Source organism: Pan troglodytes, chromosome 4, assembly GCF_028858775.2.
Source record: "Pan troglodytes isolate AG18354 chromosome 4, NHGRI_mPanTro3-v2.0_pri, whole genome shotgun sequence".
NCBI classification, from domain to species: domain Eukaryota; kingdom Metazoa; phylum Chordata; class Mammalia; order Primates; family Hominidae; genus Pan; species Pan troglodytes.
Window position 1 is genome coordinate 37,002,501 of NC_072402.2, and position 14,268 is coordinate 37,016,768.

Genomic DNA, 14,268 nt, shown 5'->3' on the forward strand with positions numbered 1-14,268 from the left:
AAAAAAAATAGGTATAATAATTATTATGATCATTGCAATTATTTCCTTGATATTCCATGCCATAGTCTGGGAGACACTAGCATCAGGTTATGATAGCTTCTTGGTACCAGACTTAAGACTGCTCAACTCCTTTCTTTTCCAATTTACTAGCAGAGTGGGTGCAGAATCCAGCACCGATTCTGCTGGTAAGTTGACTTCCCAAAGAGCTTGGTAATCAAGCTAGTGTGAGTAAGAATCACCTTGGGAAGTTTCCCAAGCTTCAAAAAGATTCTAATTCACGTGTTCTGGGTGGGTTCTCAGAAGCTGCATTTTAAATAACTACTCCAGGTACTGTACTGTCTGTACCAGATGATTTGCAAGAAAAATCTTTGAAGAAACACTATTGTGTAGGTGTTTCTACAGGAGAGAGAATATAATGACTGTATTCGGAGCTAGCAGAACTGGGGAAGTTTCTGATGCTTCCGACCTCTTGATGGGCAGTAGTCTAACTTGCCTTTAGTTACCAAAGCTTTCCAAATTGGCTTCACTCTACCCTTTCCCTCAGGTACAGCTCAGGGACGCGGGCAGGTACTAGTTATTATGATGCAGGCTTTTTCTCTGCATGGTGTTGAACGTTTTTCTTTACCTCATTTCCAATTGACTCATTAAATCTGAGATAACTTTGTAAAATTTACTTAAGAATTTTCCTAACATGGCAAATCAGAAATGTGATTGGGTTGTGCTCACCTGAAACTCAGTGTTCAGCCAAAAAGAATTGCTTAATTTTGCCTGATACTCTGCGTCAAAGCATGAGGCCATCATTGTCATCATATAAACCATCTAGTAGAAGTAAACTTGTCCATGAACCTTCAGCCTGCATTTTAACCTCATTTTTATTAATCACTGCATTTTTAAAAAATGGAAGCCATTTCCAGTAGTCATTTTTAATTGACTCTTCTCTTTAGTTGTTTTTCAGGTGATAATGGTAGATTTTAGAATGAGTCTTCCACACTTGTCTCTCTTCCCTTGAACTTAATGGGTGGGTGATCAGGCAGGAGTTGAAGTGTAACTCTAGCTAGATTTAGGTTAATTTGATTGACATATGGAAGAAGAGAATGCTAAAGGACACCAGCCCAATAGATGTCTATGGGTAAAACAGCTTGCTATGGGATTTGAAGTAATATAGTGATAAGATATTTCTGCATACATTTCCACTTTGTATTCATGATGAAGTGCATTAGTAAGCAAGCAGTTGGACTCAGAAATTCATAAATATGTTTGAATAGGGCAGAACTTATTTTTTTCAATTTATGTTTTTAATTGAAACAAATATATTGGGGATACTATAGCAGTTTGAATTGCTTGGCTAAAAATTTTGATTTTTGTATATTTAAAAATTGTCCTAGTGTATATAACTAGAATATGTGGCTTTACTATATTTTTGTACACAGTCCTGACATTGGTAATTCACATCTTCCTACTAGCAAGAGTAAATTAAGTCTCAAAATTACTAAAAGACCAACACGCCTGTACTTGGGGAGGCTGAGTTGGGCAGATTGCTTGAGCCCAGGAGTTCAAGACCAGCCTGGGCAACATGGCAAAACTCTGTCTACATAAAAGATACAAAATTAGCCAGGCATGGTGATATGTGCCTATAGTCCCATCTACTCAGGAGGCTGAGATGAGAGGATCACCTGAGCCTGGGAGGTCGAGGCTGCAGTGAGTTATGATTGCGCCACTACACTCCATTACAGCCTGGGCAACAGAGTGACACCATGTCTCAAAAACAAAACAAAACAGGCCAAGTGTTGTGGCTCACACCTATGATCCCAGCACTTTGGGAGCCCCAGGCAGCGGATTACCTGAGGTCAGGAGTTCGAGATCAGCCTGGTCAAAATGGTGAAATCTCATCTACTAAAAATACAAAAATTAGTTGGGCGTGGCGGCGGATACCTGTAATCCCAGTTACTCAGGAGGCTGAGACAGGAGAATGGCTTGAACCCTGCAGGCAGACGTTGCAGTGAGCCAAGATCGTGCCACTGCACTCCAGCCTGTGCAACAGAGCAAGACTCTGTCTCAAAAAACAAAACAAAACAAAACAAAACAAAACAAAACACCGGCAAATAGCTCTGATGCCCACAGTTAGATTTCTGGTTTGCAAATGGGTACCCGTTTCTGGATTCATTATACAAGTGTGACCAACTTAGCCATTGCAACAAACAAAACAATAGAATGCAAAGGAAAGGTTTAGATGGTTACATGGAAATAAACTTACACACACAAGTACATAATCTAGGTTCCCAGACTGACTCATAATTGATGATTCTCTGTCTAGCTTGGAACCTCATAATGATAGAGACTTCAGAACTCCTTATTAGATTCAGAAAAACAGCAGAGACAGTACTGGTTAAAAACTTATTGTGTAACCCCTAAAGAAATAAATAGGATCATGTAATCATTTCAATGATCACTCAAAATTATTATGAAACAAACAAGCAAATAGAACTCCCTGCCCCCAAATCATCTAATGGTGGTCAGTCAACACCATGTCCTTGCCAAATAATAAGCATTTTTATTATTTTAGGTTCTAAAATCCCTTTATACAGTGAAGGTGCCTTGGATTTTTAAAATAAAGTCTGCAGCAAGAAAAACCAATAAGATGTGATGATTACAGGATGTCCAGTGTGGCCTGGGGCATGTCTTACCCTACTAGCCTTTAGCTCCCACATCTATGTACTGAAGGGTCAGCCTGGGAAAGAATCAAGGGTCCTTTCAGCCACAAATTATCCAGTTCTATCTTTTGCAAATGAAAAAAATAACATTCACCTCCGCAAATAAAACAATCTCTGTGCTAACGGTGAAGTGGGAAACATTCGTCTTGGGAACTCCCTGCCTACTTATGAGACCGATCTCCCCTTTCCTGTGGCTTCTCTTTCTCCCTGGTTTTGACTTCTGGTGCTTTTGTGCCTTTACAATAAAGGATCTTACAAACTTATTCAAACTAAACTTTAAAAACAACAGATAAAACTTAATGTGCTTTCTCTCCCGAAGTATGCACCATTTTCAATTTTAGCTTAACAGAACAATCTTGTACTTTTGGAATTTTAGGCATCAACAATTTGGGGAGAATAGGGCTTAGAGGATAGAGGAGTTGGCTTGTAGGGCTTTCTTAGGTATATCATTATGTATTATGTTGGTCACAGCAACACAGGGGCCTCTTCCTTTGCCTGACCGTCCCTGTCCACAAATATGGGCAGTCTTGTTACAGTACTTCTTACTAACATTTGTGCCTTTTGTATATTTGGGTTGTTCGTTTTTTCTTTCAAATAAATTTTTTTGTTTTTTTCCTGCCTACCTTTGCTTATGGGCAATAACATTTTCAGGAACGGAGTTCCCCTAGATCACAGATATCTTCAAATCTCTGGGTAATGCAAAATATTGTCTTCTCTTCCCCCATTCAGTTTTGCAATGACAAAAGTTTAGATTGTTATGACATTTATTAGACTTTGCCATGAGTACTTAAGCCTTCTAAACATTTTATTCTAATATAAATTGCTATATGAGTGTCAGTTATATGTTTATATATGGGCTGACACTTTTAAATGATTTTTTTGTTTAAGGATTTTGGGCTCGTGAAGTAGGTAAAATGATTGGACTAGAACATCCTCTCATTCCGGTTCAACATCAATATGTTGTTACATCGACTATACCTGAAGTGAAAGCTTTGAAACGAGAACTCCCTGTGCTCCGTGACCTGGAAGGATCATATTATCTCCGACAGGAAAGGGATGGGCTTTTGTTTGGTCCATATGAAAGTCAAGAGAAAATGAAAGTTCAGGACTCCTGGGTCACCAATGGAGTTCCTCCAGGTGGGTTCAGCAAATGAAAGTGTGTGCTAGTCAGACATGAATGGTTCATCCTCTCCATGGCTGGGGGATGGCTGTAGAATAAGACAGCAACATAATACTAGACTTTCAGATACCTGGGACATTGGAGGTGACAGGTTTGAGGTAAGCTCTGTTCTCATATCCCTTTGAACAATCACAGCAGGGAGTGGGGGAAAAGAAAGATGTAGTTGATGGTAGAGAAGCTGAAGTAACATTTCCAGCTGCTTTGAAAGGTTCCAGATACATTTTTACCTGCCCACACAACCTCCTGCCTCCCCGTTTTTTCCTCAATCCACTGCCAGCTTGGTCTACTTTCAAGATTTGAATATAGATGCTATTGTGCTTTTACAGCTGGAAACACAACTGATATCAGAGGCCAGATATCCATCCTAATAAGAAGGAAAACCCAAGAGTCTATAACAGAGCAGGGTTTTTGGTACTGTAAATGGAGTACTTCCCATGCTACATAAATGGATATGGAAAAGGCTTGTGCCTCTATGCCAAAGCAGGGGATACTATAGTTTCTCTTTCAAGTTCTTTAAGGGAGATGGTTCTGTTTTTGCTTTTCATGAAATACTTCCACAGAGCCAGATTGAAGATTGGGTCATCTAAGGAGGTACCTCAGCTTTTAATCTATAAAAAGAGCTAAAAAATCACTGGGGCATTGAAATATTACAGGGAATACAAAGAAATGTAGGATATGGTACTTCCTAAAATTATACTTTGATAAGCTTCTTGAGATAGGAAATGAATCCCTCCACTCTACTCCTCAAAGAGTAGGCCCAAATAATAGCAAATGATCACTAAATTGCCTTCTACAGAAGTTAGGCCAGCTGGTTTCAGGGCTTTGGTTGTGCTGAGTGGGCTCTGCACATTTGGGCCTGAGCAGAATTGCTCCTGATCCCACAGGGAGGGTTGAAATGCCACTGAGAGCCTCCCTCTCTGCTGTTCCCCCATGCTGGCAGCTTCTCCTTCAAATAAATCTTGAACAAATATTTAAATAATGCCATTTGGAGGGAGAGCTGGATTGTTAGCTGTCCGTGAGCATGGGTACCCGTGTGTGCTAGTCCACCCTGATGGTCTGCAGGCCTCCATGAGACTGACCCTACCTGTAGTCCCCAGGAAGGGCAAGAAGCTGGCTGGCTGCTGTGTGGAAAAATCACTAGTGTTGGTAGAGACATTCTTTTAGAAGCTCATCACAGTGACTTTTAGGACAAGAGGAGGATTGCACTTCAAGACCCTGCCTGTTTTCAGAACTCTGGCCCTTGGATGTGTATGGGGGCAGGCTGGAGGAAGGAGGCCTCCACACCATTCCTTTCTTGCTGAAAGGAGAGTTAAAAGGGGTCTAAAATCCATCATCTTAGATCCTGGAGGAGTGTTCCACTTTTTCCAGTATTCTGCCATGACTTTGTAAACTCCCATTTGCCCTCATCTCAGGGGATGAAACAGGTTCTTATGGTTAATTGAAGCATAACGATCTTCTTGACAAACCAAATTATAGTTTTTTTTTTTAAAAACTGATTGGATTAAATATCAGAAACTATATTATTCATACATTTAAATTTTATATTAATTAAAGGTTAACTTTTATGATTTTGTTTCAAGAACAATACCATTGTTTTCAGTAATATAAATGGATACTCATCTGTTGATAGGGAATATGAAATTTAGACTTTAACAAAAAATGGCAGTACTTTCCTAACAGGCCATCTTTAAATGTAGGCCATGTCAGAGGCTTAAATCACTTTACAGGACTTGTCAGCTCAGCTACGGCATCCTGACCACAAGGGCAAATCTTTTTAGGTTTTGGAAAGGAACTCTTTGAGTCTGATCTAGATCGAATCATGGAACACATCAAAGCTGCCATGGAAATGGTTCCTGTCTTGAAAAAGGCTGACATCATCAATGTTGTCAATGGTCCTATCACGTATTCTCCTGACATTCTGCCTATGGTGGGGCCCCATCAGGGGGTCAGAAACTACTGGGTGGCTATAGGCTTTGGGTAAGTATCTTCATGTAATTCAACTTTTATTGTAGAATCACTTATTTTAGCTAAATCTAGTTCCATATTCTCAGGATGCAAAAGGGAAATGTGGGAGGCTGAGAGAGAGAGAAAGAGAAACAGAGAGACCCAGAGAGTTTTCTCCCTTTCATGACCAAGGATTCATACAATGAATAAAAAATACTGGTTCAATCACTTGTATATGTTTTAAAGAAGGGCAACTATTTCCTGGAACACAGAAGGGCAATGATTTCCTGGAGCTTTCTCTCTTCTTTTTTTTCAGATGGAGTTTTGCTCTCGTTGCCCAGGCTAGAGTACAGTGGCGTGATCTTGACTCACTGCGACTTCTGCCTCCTGGGTTCAAGCGATTCTCCTGCCTCAGCCTCCTCAGTAGCTGGGATTATAGGCACCCGGCATCACGCAGGCTAATTTTTTGTATTTTTTTTTTAGTAGAGACAGGGTTTTACCATGTTGCCCAGGCTGGTCTCAAACTCCTGACGTCAGGCAATCTGCCCACCTCAGCCTCCCAAAGTGCTGGGATTACAGGTGTGAACCACCGCACCCGGCCTCCTGGAGCTTTCTCTTTGCATATTTCCTGCCATTTCTATTAGTTGTTTCTGGTTTTATGCTGTGTATCTTCAGATAGTCAATTTGCCCCAGTTTTACAAGGATGTTTTCATAACACGATGTGACAAAGATAATTCAAAATATCAAATGTATAACATGTCTGCTGCATTTTTCACCATAATTCATGTTTGTCCAACATGATTTGTTTCTTTATAAGTCCTCAGGTTGCTTTCTATTTATGACTCCATTGCCTCTTTGATGTTTCATTTCTGATGTTTGTTCCATTAATTTGGTGAATATTGATGTCAAGCCCACTCAACTATCATATCACATCTAATATTCTATTTTTCTTCCCCATTTTATTTGGCCATTTATTCAACTAATGTATAATAAGTGCTAGCTCTGTGCCAGGTCTAGGGCTAGGCATTGGAATACAGCTGACAACAAAGCAGTGAGGTCTGATTGGAGCTGGAGGGCTGCCTGAGGCACAGCTCTGCTGATCCAATAGAGAAGCTGGGGTCTCCACTAAGGTAGCAGCAGTGAAGACTGAGAGATGGGAGATAAAATCATCTAGATTTGGTGATCAATTTCATAAGATATTGAAGGGAAAGAGAAAAATGGCAAATGATGGCAACCTTTCTAACTTGACCACCGTCTATATGTTGGAGACATGGAGAGAGAGACAAGAAAATAATGAGTTCCATTTTTGATGGGTTGGGCTTGAAGTGTTAAGTTTAGGTATGTGGGACATCCAGAGGGAGAAAGTCAGATGGAGATTTGGGATGGGAAGTTATAATGTAATTGAGGGCTTATATAGTCACCTATAGAGTCCATATGCAGGCATGTGGAAGTAGGAGTGCTTCTCCTGCACATCACTCATGTATCTTCTTTGGAGAAATGTCTATTCATATCCTTTGCCATTTTCATAATTGGGTAATTTGTCTTTTTATTGTTTAGCTATGGAAGTTCTTTATATATTCTAGATACAAGAACCTTATCAGGTACATGATTTGCAGAACTTTTCTCCCATTCTGTGGGTTGTTTTTTAACTTTCTTGATGGTGTCCATTGAAATACAAAAGTTTTTAATTTTGATGAAGTCCAGAATATGTATTATTCCTTGGTTCACATGTACTTTTGGTGTCATATACAAGTAACCGTTGTCTAATCCAAGTTCGTGAAGATTTAAACCTATGTTTTCTTCTAACAGTTTTATAGTTTTAGCTTTTGCATTTAGTTCTGTAATCAGTCATGAGTTAATTCTTGCATATGACGTGAGGTAGGTGTCCAACTTTAGTCTTTTCATATGTATAGCCAGTTGTCCCAGAACTATTCATTGAAAAGACTATTCTGTCCTCATTGAATTATGCTGGCATCTGTGATGTCTTTTTCCTGGTTCCTTTTCTCACACCAAATGTGTGGTATTTTCCAGCACCAACAACCAATTCTCCAATTCTCCAGTACTAACTGGGTGTCCAACAATTCCATTCAATTCTGACACCAACTCCTGGAATTAACATAGACCCCACAGGTTAAGGGATCCGTTCCACAAGACTGCTCTCACTTCGGACACCAGTCTCAAGTCTCGGGAGACACCCATACTTCTGACCAACTGGGTGTTCCCACAACCCTCTCCTCAGATTTGATAATTTGCTAGAACCAATCACAAAACTCAGGAAAATACTTATGTTTACTCTTTTATTATAAAGGATTCAGCTCAGGAGTAGCCAAATGGAAGAGATACATAGGACAAAATGTGAGGGGTTAGGGGTGGGTGGTGCAGCACCACCAGGCCCTTTCCAGGTGCCTTCCTAGCCCATCACTGTGTTCACCAACCCAGAAGCTCTCTGAACCCCATGCCTAGGTCTTTATGGAGGTTTCATTGCATAGGCATGATTGATTACATTATTGGTGACTGCACTCAATATCTCTTCTCCACTCCCTGGAGGTTGGAGTAGGGAGTGAGACTGAAAGTTCTTTATTATTATTATTATTATTATTAATTATTATTATTATACTTTAAGTTTTAGGGTACATGTGCACAATGTGCAGGTTACTTACATATATAAACATGTGCCATGCTGGTGTGCTGCACCGATTAACTCGTCATTTAGCATTAGGTGTATCTCCTAATGTTATCCCTCCCCCCTCCCCTGACCCCACAACAGTCCCCAGAGTGTGATGTTCCCCTTCCTGTGTCCATGTGTTCTCATTGTTCAATTCCCATCTATGAGTGAGAACATGCGGTGTTTGGTTTTTTGTCCTTGCGATAGTTTACTGAGAATGATGATTTCCAATTTCATCCATGTCCCTACAAAGGACATGAACTCATCATTTTTATGGCTGCATAGTATTCCATGGTGTATATGTGCCATATTTTCTTAATCCAGTCTATCATTGTTGCACATTTGGGTTGGTTCCAAGTCTTTGCTATTATGAATAGTGCCGCAATAAACATACGTGTGCATGTATCTTTATAGCAGCATGATTTATAGTCCTTTGGGTATATACCCAGTAATGGGATGGCTGGGTCAAATGGTATTTCTAGTTCTAGATCCCTGAGGAATCACCACACTGACTTCCACAATGGTTGAACTAGTTTATAGTCCCACCAACAGTGTAAAAGTGTTCCTATTTCTCCACATCCTCTCCAGCACCTGTTGTTTCCTGACTTTTTAATGATTGCCATTCTAACTGGTGTGAGATGGTATCTCATTGTGGTTTTGATTTGCATTTCTCTGATGGCCAGTGATGATGAGCATTTTTTCATGTGTCTTTTGGCTGCATAAATGTCTTCCTTTGAGAAGTGTCTGTACATATCCTTTGCCCACTTTTTGATGGGGTTGTTTGTTTTTTTCTTGTAAATTTGTTTGAGTTCATTGTAGATTCTGGATATTAGCCCTTTGTCAGATGGGTAGACTGAAAGTTCTAACTCTCTAATCACATGGTTGGTTTTTCTGGCTACCAGCCCCCATCCTGAAGCTACCTAGGACTGCTCTCCTCTCCACAAGAGTCATCTCATTAACATTCAAAAAATAGTAAATCTCAAATGTTTTATGAACTCTTTGTCAGGAACTGGGAATAAAGACCAAATATTTAATTTTTATTATACCACAGCATCTTTATAAAAAATAAATTGACCATAGATGTATGGGTTGATTTCTAGACTCTCAATTCTGTTCCTTCATCTGTGTCTATTCTTATGCGACTACTATACTGTCTTTTATTTATTTATGTATTTATGTATTTATTTATTTATTTATTTATTTATTTTTGAGACAGAGTCTTACTCTGCTGCCCAGGGAATGGCACGATCTTGTCTGACTGCAACCTCCACCTCCCGGGTTCAAGCGATTCTCTTGCTTCCGCCTCCCGAATAGCTGGGATTACAAGCACGCTCCACCATACCTGGATAATTTTTGTATTTTTAGTAGAGATGGGGTTTTGCCATTTTGGCCAGGCTGATCTCAAACTCCTGACCTCAAGTGATCCACCCACCTTGACCCCCCAAAGTGCTGGGATTTCAGGTATCAGCCACCACACCCAGCTGACACTCTCTTAATTACTGTTACTAGAAGTTACTAGCTTTGTAGTAATTTCTGAAATCGGGAAGTATGAATCCTCTGACTTTGTTCTTTTTCAAAATTGTTTTGGCTGGAAGTCCCATAAATTTTAGGACCAGTTTGTCAATTTATGCAAAGAAGCCAGCTGAGATTTTGATAGAGATTGCATGGAATCTGTAGATCATTTTGGGGAGTATTGACATCTGAACAATATGAAGTATTCTGATCCATGAACATGAAATGTCTTTCCATTTACTTAGGTCTTTTAAAATTTCTTTGAACAATGATTTGTAGTTTTCAGAGTAAAAGTTTTGCACGTCTTTTGTTAAATTTATTCCTAAGTATTTTATTCTCTTTGATATTCCAATTGAATTTTAGTATTAAATAATAGAAATTGAGGATCATTGACTGTAAGGCATGTTCTGAGCAGATAGAGTCACTGATCTCATGTGGAACACCTATTAACTAATTGCTAAGGAAAGTAGGAAGTTGCTTCCTCTAGAACAAGTTACTTATAACCTAGAAATCACATCTGTTTGCATGTGACTGATGTCAGACTCCTCCCCTGATTGCTCTGGCTAATTTTCTCAGGTCATAGATACTGGGAGGTGGGTGGAGAAGACAACAGGTGGGAGTGGGGGTGGGCAAAGTGCCTCCCTATCTTTGACAGGTTTGGTCTAAACCAAAAAAGCCTTCCCCTTACCTAAAGTTGAGGTTTCTAAGATATTTCTTATGTAATATAATGGAATACCCCCATTAGCTGCCCCTCCTGGCTTATATCAGTGCACTCATTCCATGGCTCTGGAGGCCAGTGGTTCCCATACCTGGGTGAGGAGCAGAATCATCTGAGGAGCACATTCAAAAGCAGAGTCTTGACCATGTGGTTAGTCACATGCACATTTTTTATCTCCTATACCTCTCATCTGTGAAATTCCTATTATTTGTCACTAGAACCCATGTGGCTTAGTCTGCTTGGGCTGCCATAATAAAGTACCATAGACTAGGTGATTTAAACAACAGAAATTTACTTTCTCACAGTTCTGGAGGCTGGAGGTCTGAGATCACGGAGCCGTCATGGCAGAGTTCTGGTGAGGGCTCTCTTCCTGGGTTGCAGATGGCCACCTTCTGGCTGTGTGCTCATGTGGCTTTTCCTTGGTGGGTGGGTGTGTGTGGAGAGAAAGCAAGCTCTCTGGTGTCTCCTCATAGAAGGACACTAACCCTATCACGAGGGCCCCACCCTCATGACCTCATTTAACCCTAAGTACTTCCCAAAGTATTTAGAGTACCATCTCTAAATACCGTGACATTGAGGATTAGGGCTTCAACAGATGCATTATGGGAGGACACAAACATTCAGTCCATAGCACCATGAAAGATGTATTGAATTGCAACAAACAAGCAAACAAACAGATTTCCAGACACTACTCCTATAGATTCTGATTTAGTGGTCTGGAGAGGGGCCCAGGAATCTGTATTTTATTATAATAATATCTGTAATTCTTGGTACAGCCAGTTCAGGGAATAGGTGTTTGCAAACTGCTTACATATGTGCCAGTGCCCATTTACCTTACTCGCAGAATATCCTCAGCCACAGCTATTTTACTTTGGACCTTTGTTTTGTCACAATTCCAACAAGTTTTTCTGCTTCTAGGTAACTAATACAATGCCCAAAAAAGTCTTATGAATTGTATTTAATTGAATCTGATTTTCTTGGCTTAGAACGGATTATAAACAGCAAATTTAAAGAGGGGAGAGTGCTATAAGATGTAGCATCCAGTCATTTAACAGAGTTATAAAAAGCAGATACAAACACTCAAAAAGCATAGCGGCCTAGGGTCATTGAGAAGAATCTAGAATTCTGCAGATTAATGCTAGAGACAGAAGAAGAACCTAACTGTCCTCTCCTCTTTAAGTTCCCTTCTATTTTCACTTCACACCTTACTTCCTTATTAAAATCCTTTCAACTGGTCATACAAGGGCCCAATAACCACCATGTATTCCTTGCCCACTATGTGCCATGCAGTATACTAAGTGCTTTTAAATGCCTTGGCAATTAATTCTCTGCCAGCACCATAAAGTGTGCACAGGAGAAGAATGAAGCGCAGGGTGGTTACATAACTTGCCCAAGGTCACCCAGCTAACAGTGGCAGAATAAGAATCATACCCAGATCTTTTCCCCATACTTTTATACTTTTAGCTGCTAAGCCAGGGATTCTCCAGAGATGTTTTCTATTTTCCTAAGATGATACTTTAAAATCAAGAACATGATGTGGAAAATAAAGGGGTTTTGACATCAGAAAAGGGATTGGTTTTACATTGGCCATGTGTAGTTCATAACACTCAGTTGTATGGAATTTTATGTAAAGCTTGTTAATGGTTGGATAACTTGTTTGTAAAATATTTACTTTTTAGAAATAAATTAGATTTGATTCAGGATTCCCCCCCCCCCACCACTCCCACCCAAATAACAGCACTCTGCCCATTTATTTGCTCATGTGCATGGTTGAAAGGGAAAGAACATGATGGTATAGCAGCTAGGCCATAGGAAATCAAAGCACCCCTGGCTCTGCCCTGGGAATCTGTCAAAAATATAGACAGTACTGTATCTGCTATGTGTGTCTTGGCTGAACAAAGACTGAGAACTACTGAAGATAGGAAAGTCCGATAACAAGGAGCATGCGTTCCAGGGTCAGATAAATGAATTTGTATCCTGAATCTACTCTTTACTGCTGTGAGACTTTATTTAGCCTCTGTGTGGGGGCTGATCTTTCTCCTTAAAATAGACTTGCTAAAGCATAAATCAGCTTCTACGTGTTAGACGGAAACTATGCCTGGTAAATGGGAGGCACTCAGTGTTGGTAGAACTTCATAAGCCTTCAAGTCTTATCAACAATATAGCTCTCAAAAATGGTACCTGATCTATATGGGCATTGGGCCTGGTTAAGTGAATGTGCTAAGTTTAATAAACATTTTAAGCATATATTTAATAATTTTTCTTGCTTTCTTAAAATTTAGAGAGGTTGTTTGTGGATAACTTGGATGCCCCATGTCTATTAAAATGCCCAAAGGAATGTAAATTGCTGGGTTTTTATTCTCTTTGAGAAAGTCTTTTATAAAATGTAGGCACTCATTTTTATGAAAGCAAAACAGGTGTCTTGTTGTGGGAAAAGTTAGTTAACATTTTCAGCATTTGCTAAAGTTCCTCCCTTGCTCTTAGAAGCTGTGGTTCTGGCTAAGTTGTTGTTGTTGGGGATACTAGCATTTCTGTGTCTTGATGTCTGCTTTGTATCCCCTTTTCTTGCTTCTCTCCCTATGACTCTCTGCTCATTCAGTTCCTTGGAAGCTCCTGACTTAAACCACACATGAACCCACAGTAGAGGCCTTCATTAGACAAGACTGAGTGGGTAGAACTACACATGGCCAATGTAAAACCGATCCATTTTCTGATGTCAAAACCCCTTTATTTTCCGCATCGTGTTCTTCATTTTAAAGTATCATCTTAAGAAAATAGAAAACAAGCTCACCTTCCCCATCAAGTGGCCTATTAGTTGCAAAATACAAGAGACAGTGTTCCTTTCTACCTCTTTCCACAAGTCCTCAGGTGAGGGCCTCTTTGCCTGAATGTTTCTAAGATAATGGCTCAAGTTCCTTGCACACAGGTCATTGTCTAAGGAGGTCAGAACTAACTTGAGTCTGAGAAGAGATGGATGGGACACCACAGTACATATGTTTCTCCCACCGTGTTTCCTACCAGTCAGGATAATCATAGCTCAGGAGGGCTGTTAGGGTACCAGCCACATCTGCCTGTTTGCATTCTGGCTCCAACCCCTAGTTTTCCTAAAGCAAAATTCTTATTAGTTAGGAGTCAAGGATCACCGAGCCTTTTCCCCATAAAGAGCTATTTTGTTTGTTGTTGTTGGTTTTTGTTTTGTTTTGTTTTTTGAGAGAGGGTCTTGCTTTGTTACCCAGGCCGGAGTGCAGTGGTGTGAACATGGCTCACTGCAGCCTCTACCGCCTAGGCTTAAGTTATCCTTCTGCCTCAGCCACCCGTGTACCTGGGACCACAGTCTCGTGCCACCATGCCCAGATAATTTTTTAATTTTTTTGTAGCGATGAGTTCTCACTTTGTTGGCCAGGCTGTTCTCGAACTCCTGGTCTCAAACGATCCTTCCAAAGTGCTGGGATTACAGGTGTGAGTTAGTGTGCCCTGCCCAATAAGGAGCTATTTCGCAGGTGTACATCTCTTGAAACTGTAAATAAACTAGCTATCA

At 40.2% G+C, this 14,268-nt stretch overlaps 1 protein-coding gene across 5 annotated transcripts in view; it reads left to right on the forward strand.

Moving 5' to 3' along the window:
• Positions 1–14,268, forward strand: part of DMGDH (dimethylglycine dehydrogenase) — a 112,774-nt gene that overhangs the window by 62,002 nt on the left and 36,504 nt on the right. For all 5 annotated transcript variants that reach the window (XM_063811138.1, XM_063811137.1, XM_054684271.2 and 2 more), the window contains 2 exons: positions 3,600–3,848; positions 5,670–5,868. In XM_063811138.1, coding sequence (XP_063667208.1) covers positions 3,600–3,848; positions 5,670–5,868 — 448 coding nt within the window. The remainder of the gene's footprint in view (positions 1–3,599; positions 3,849–5,669; positions 5,869–14,268) is intronic.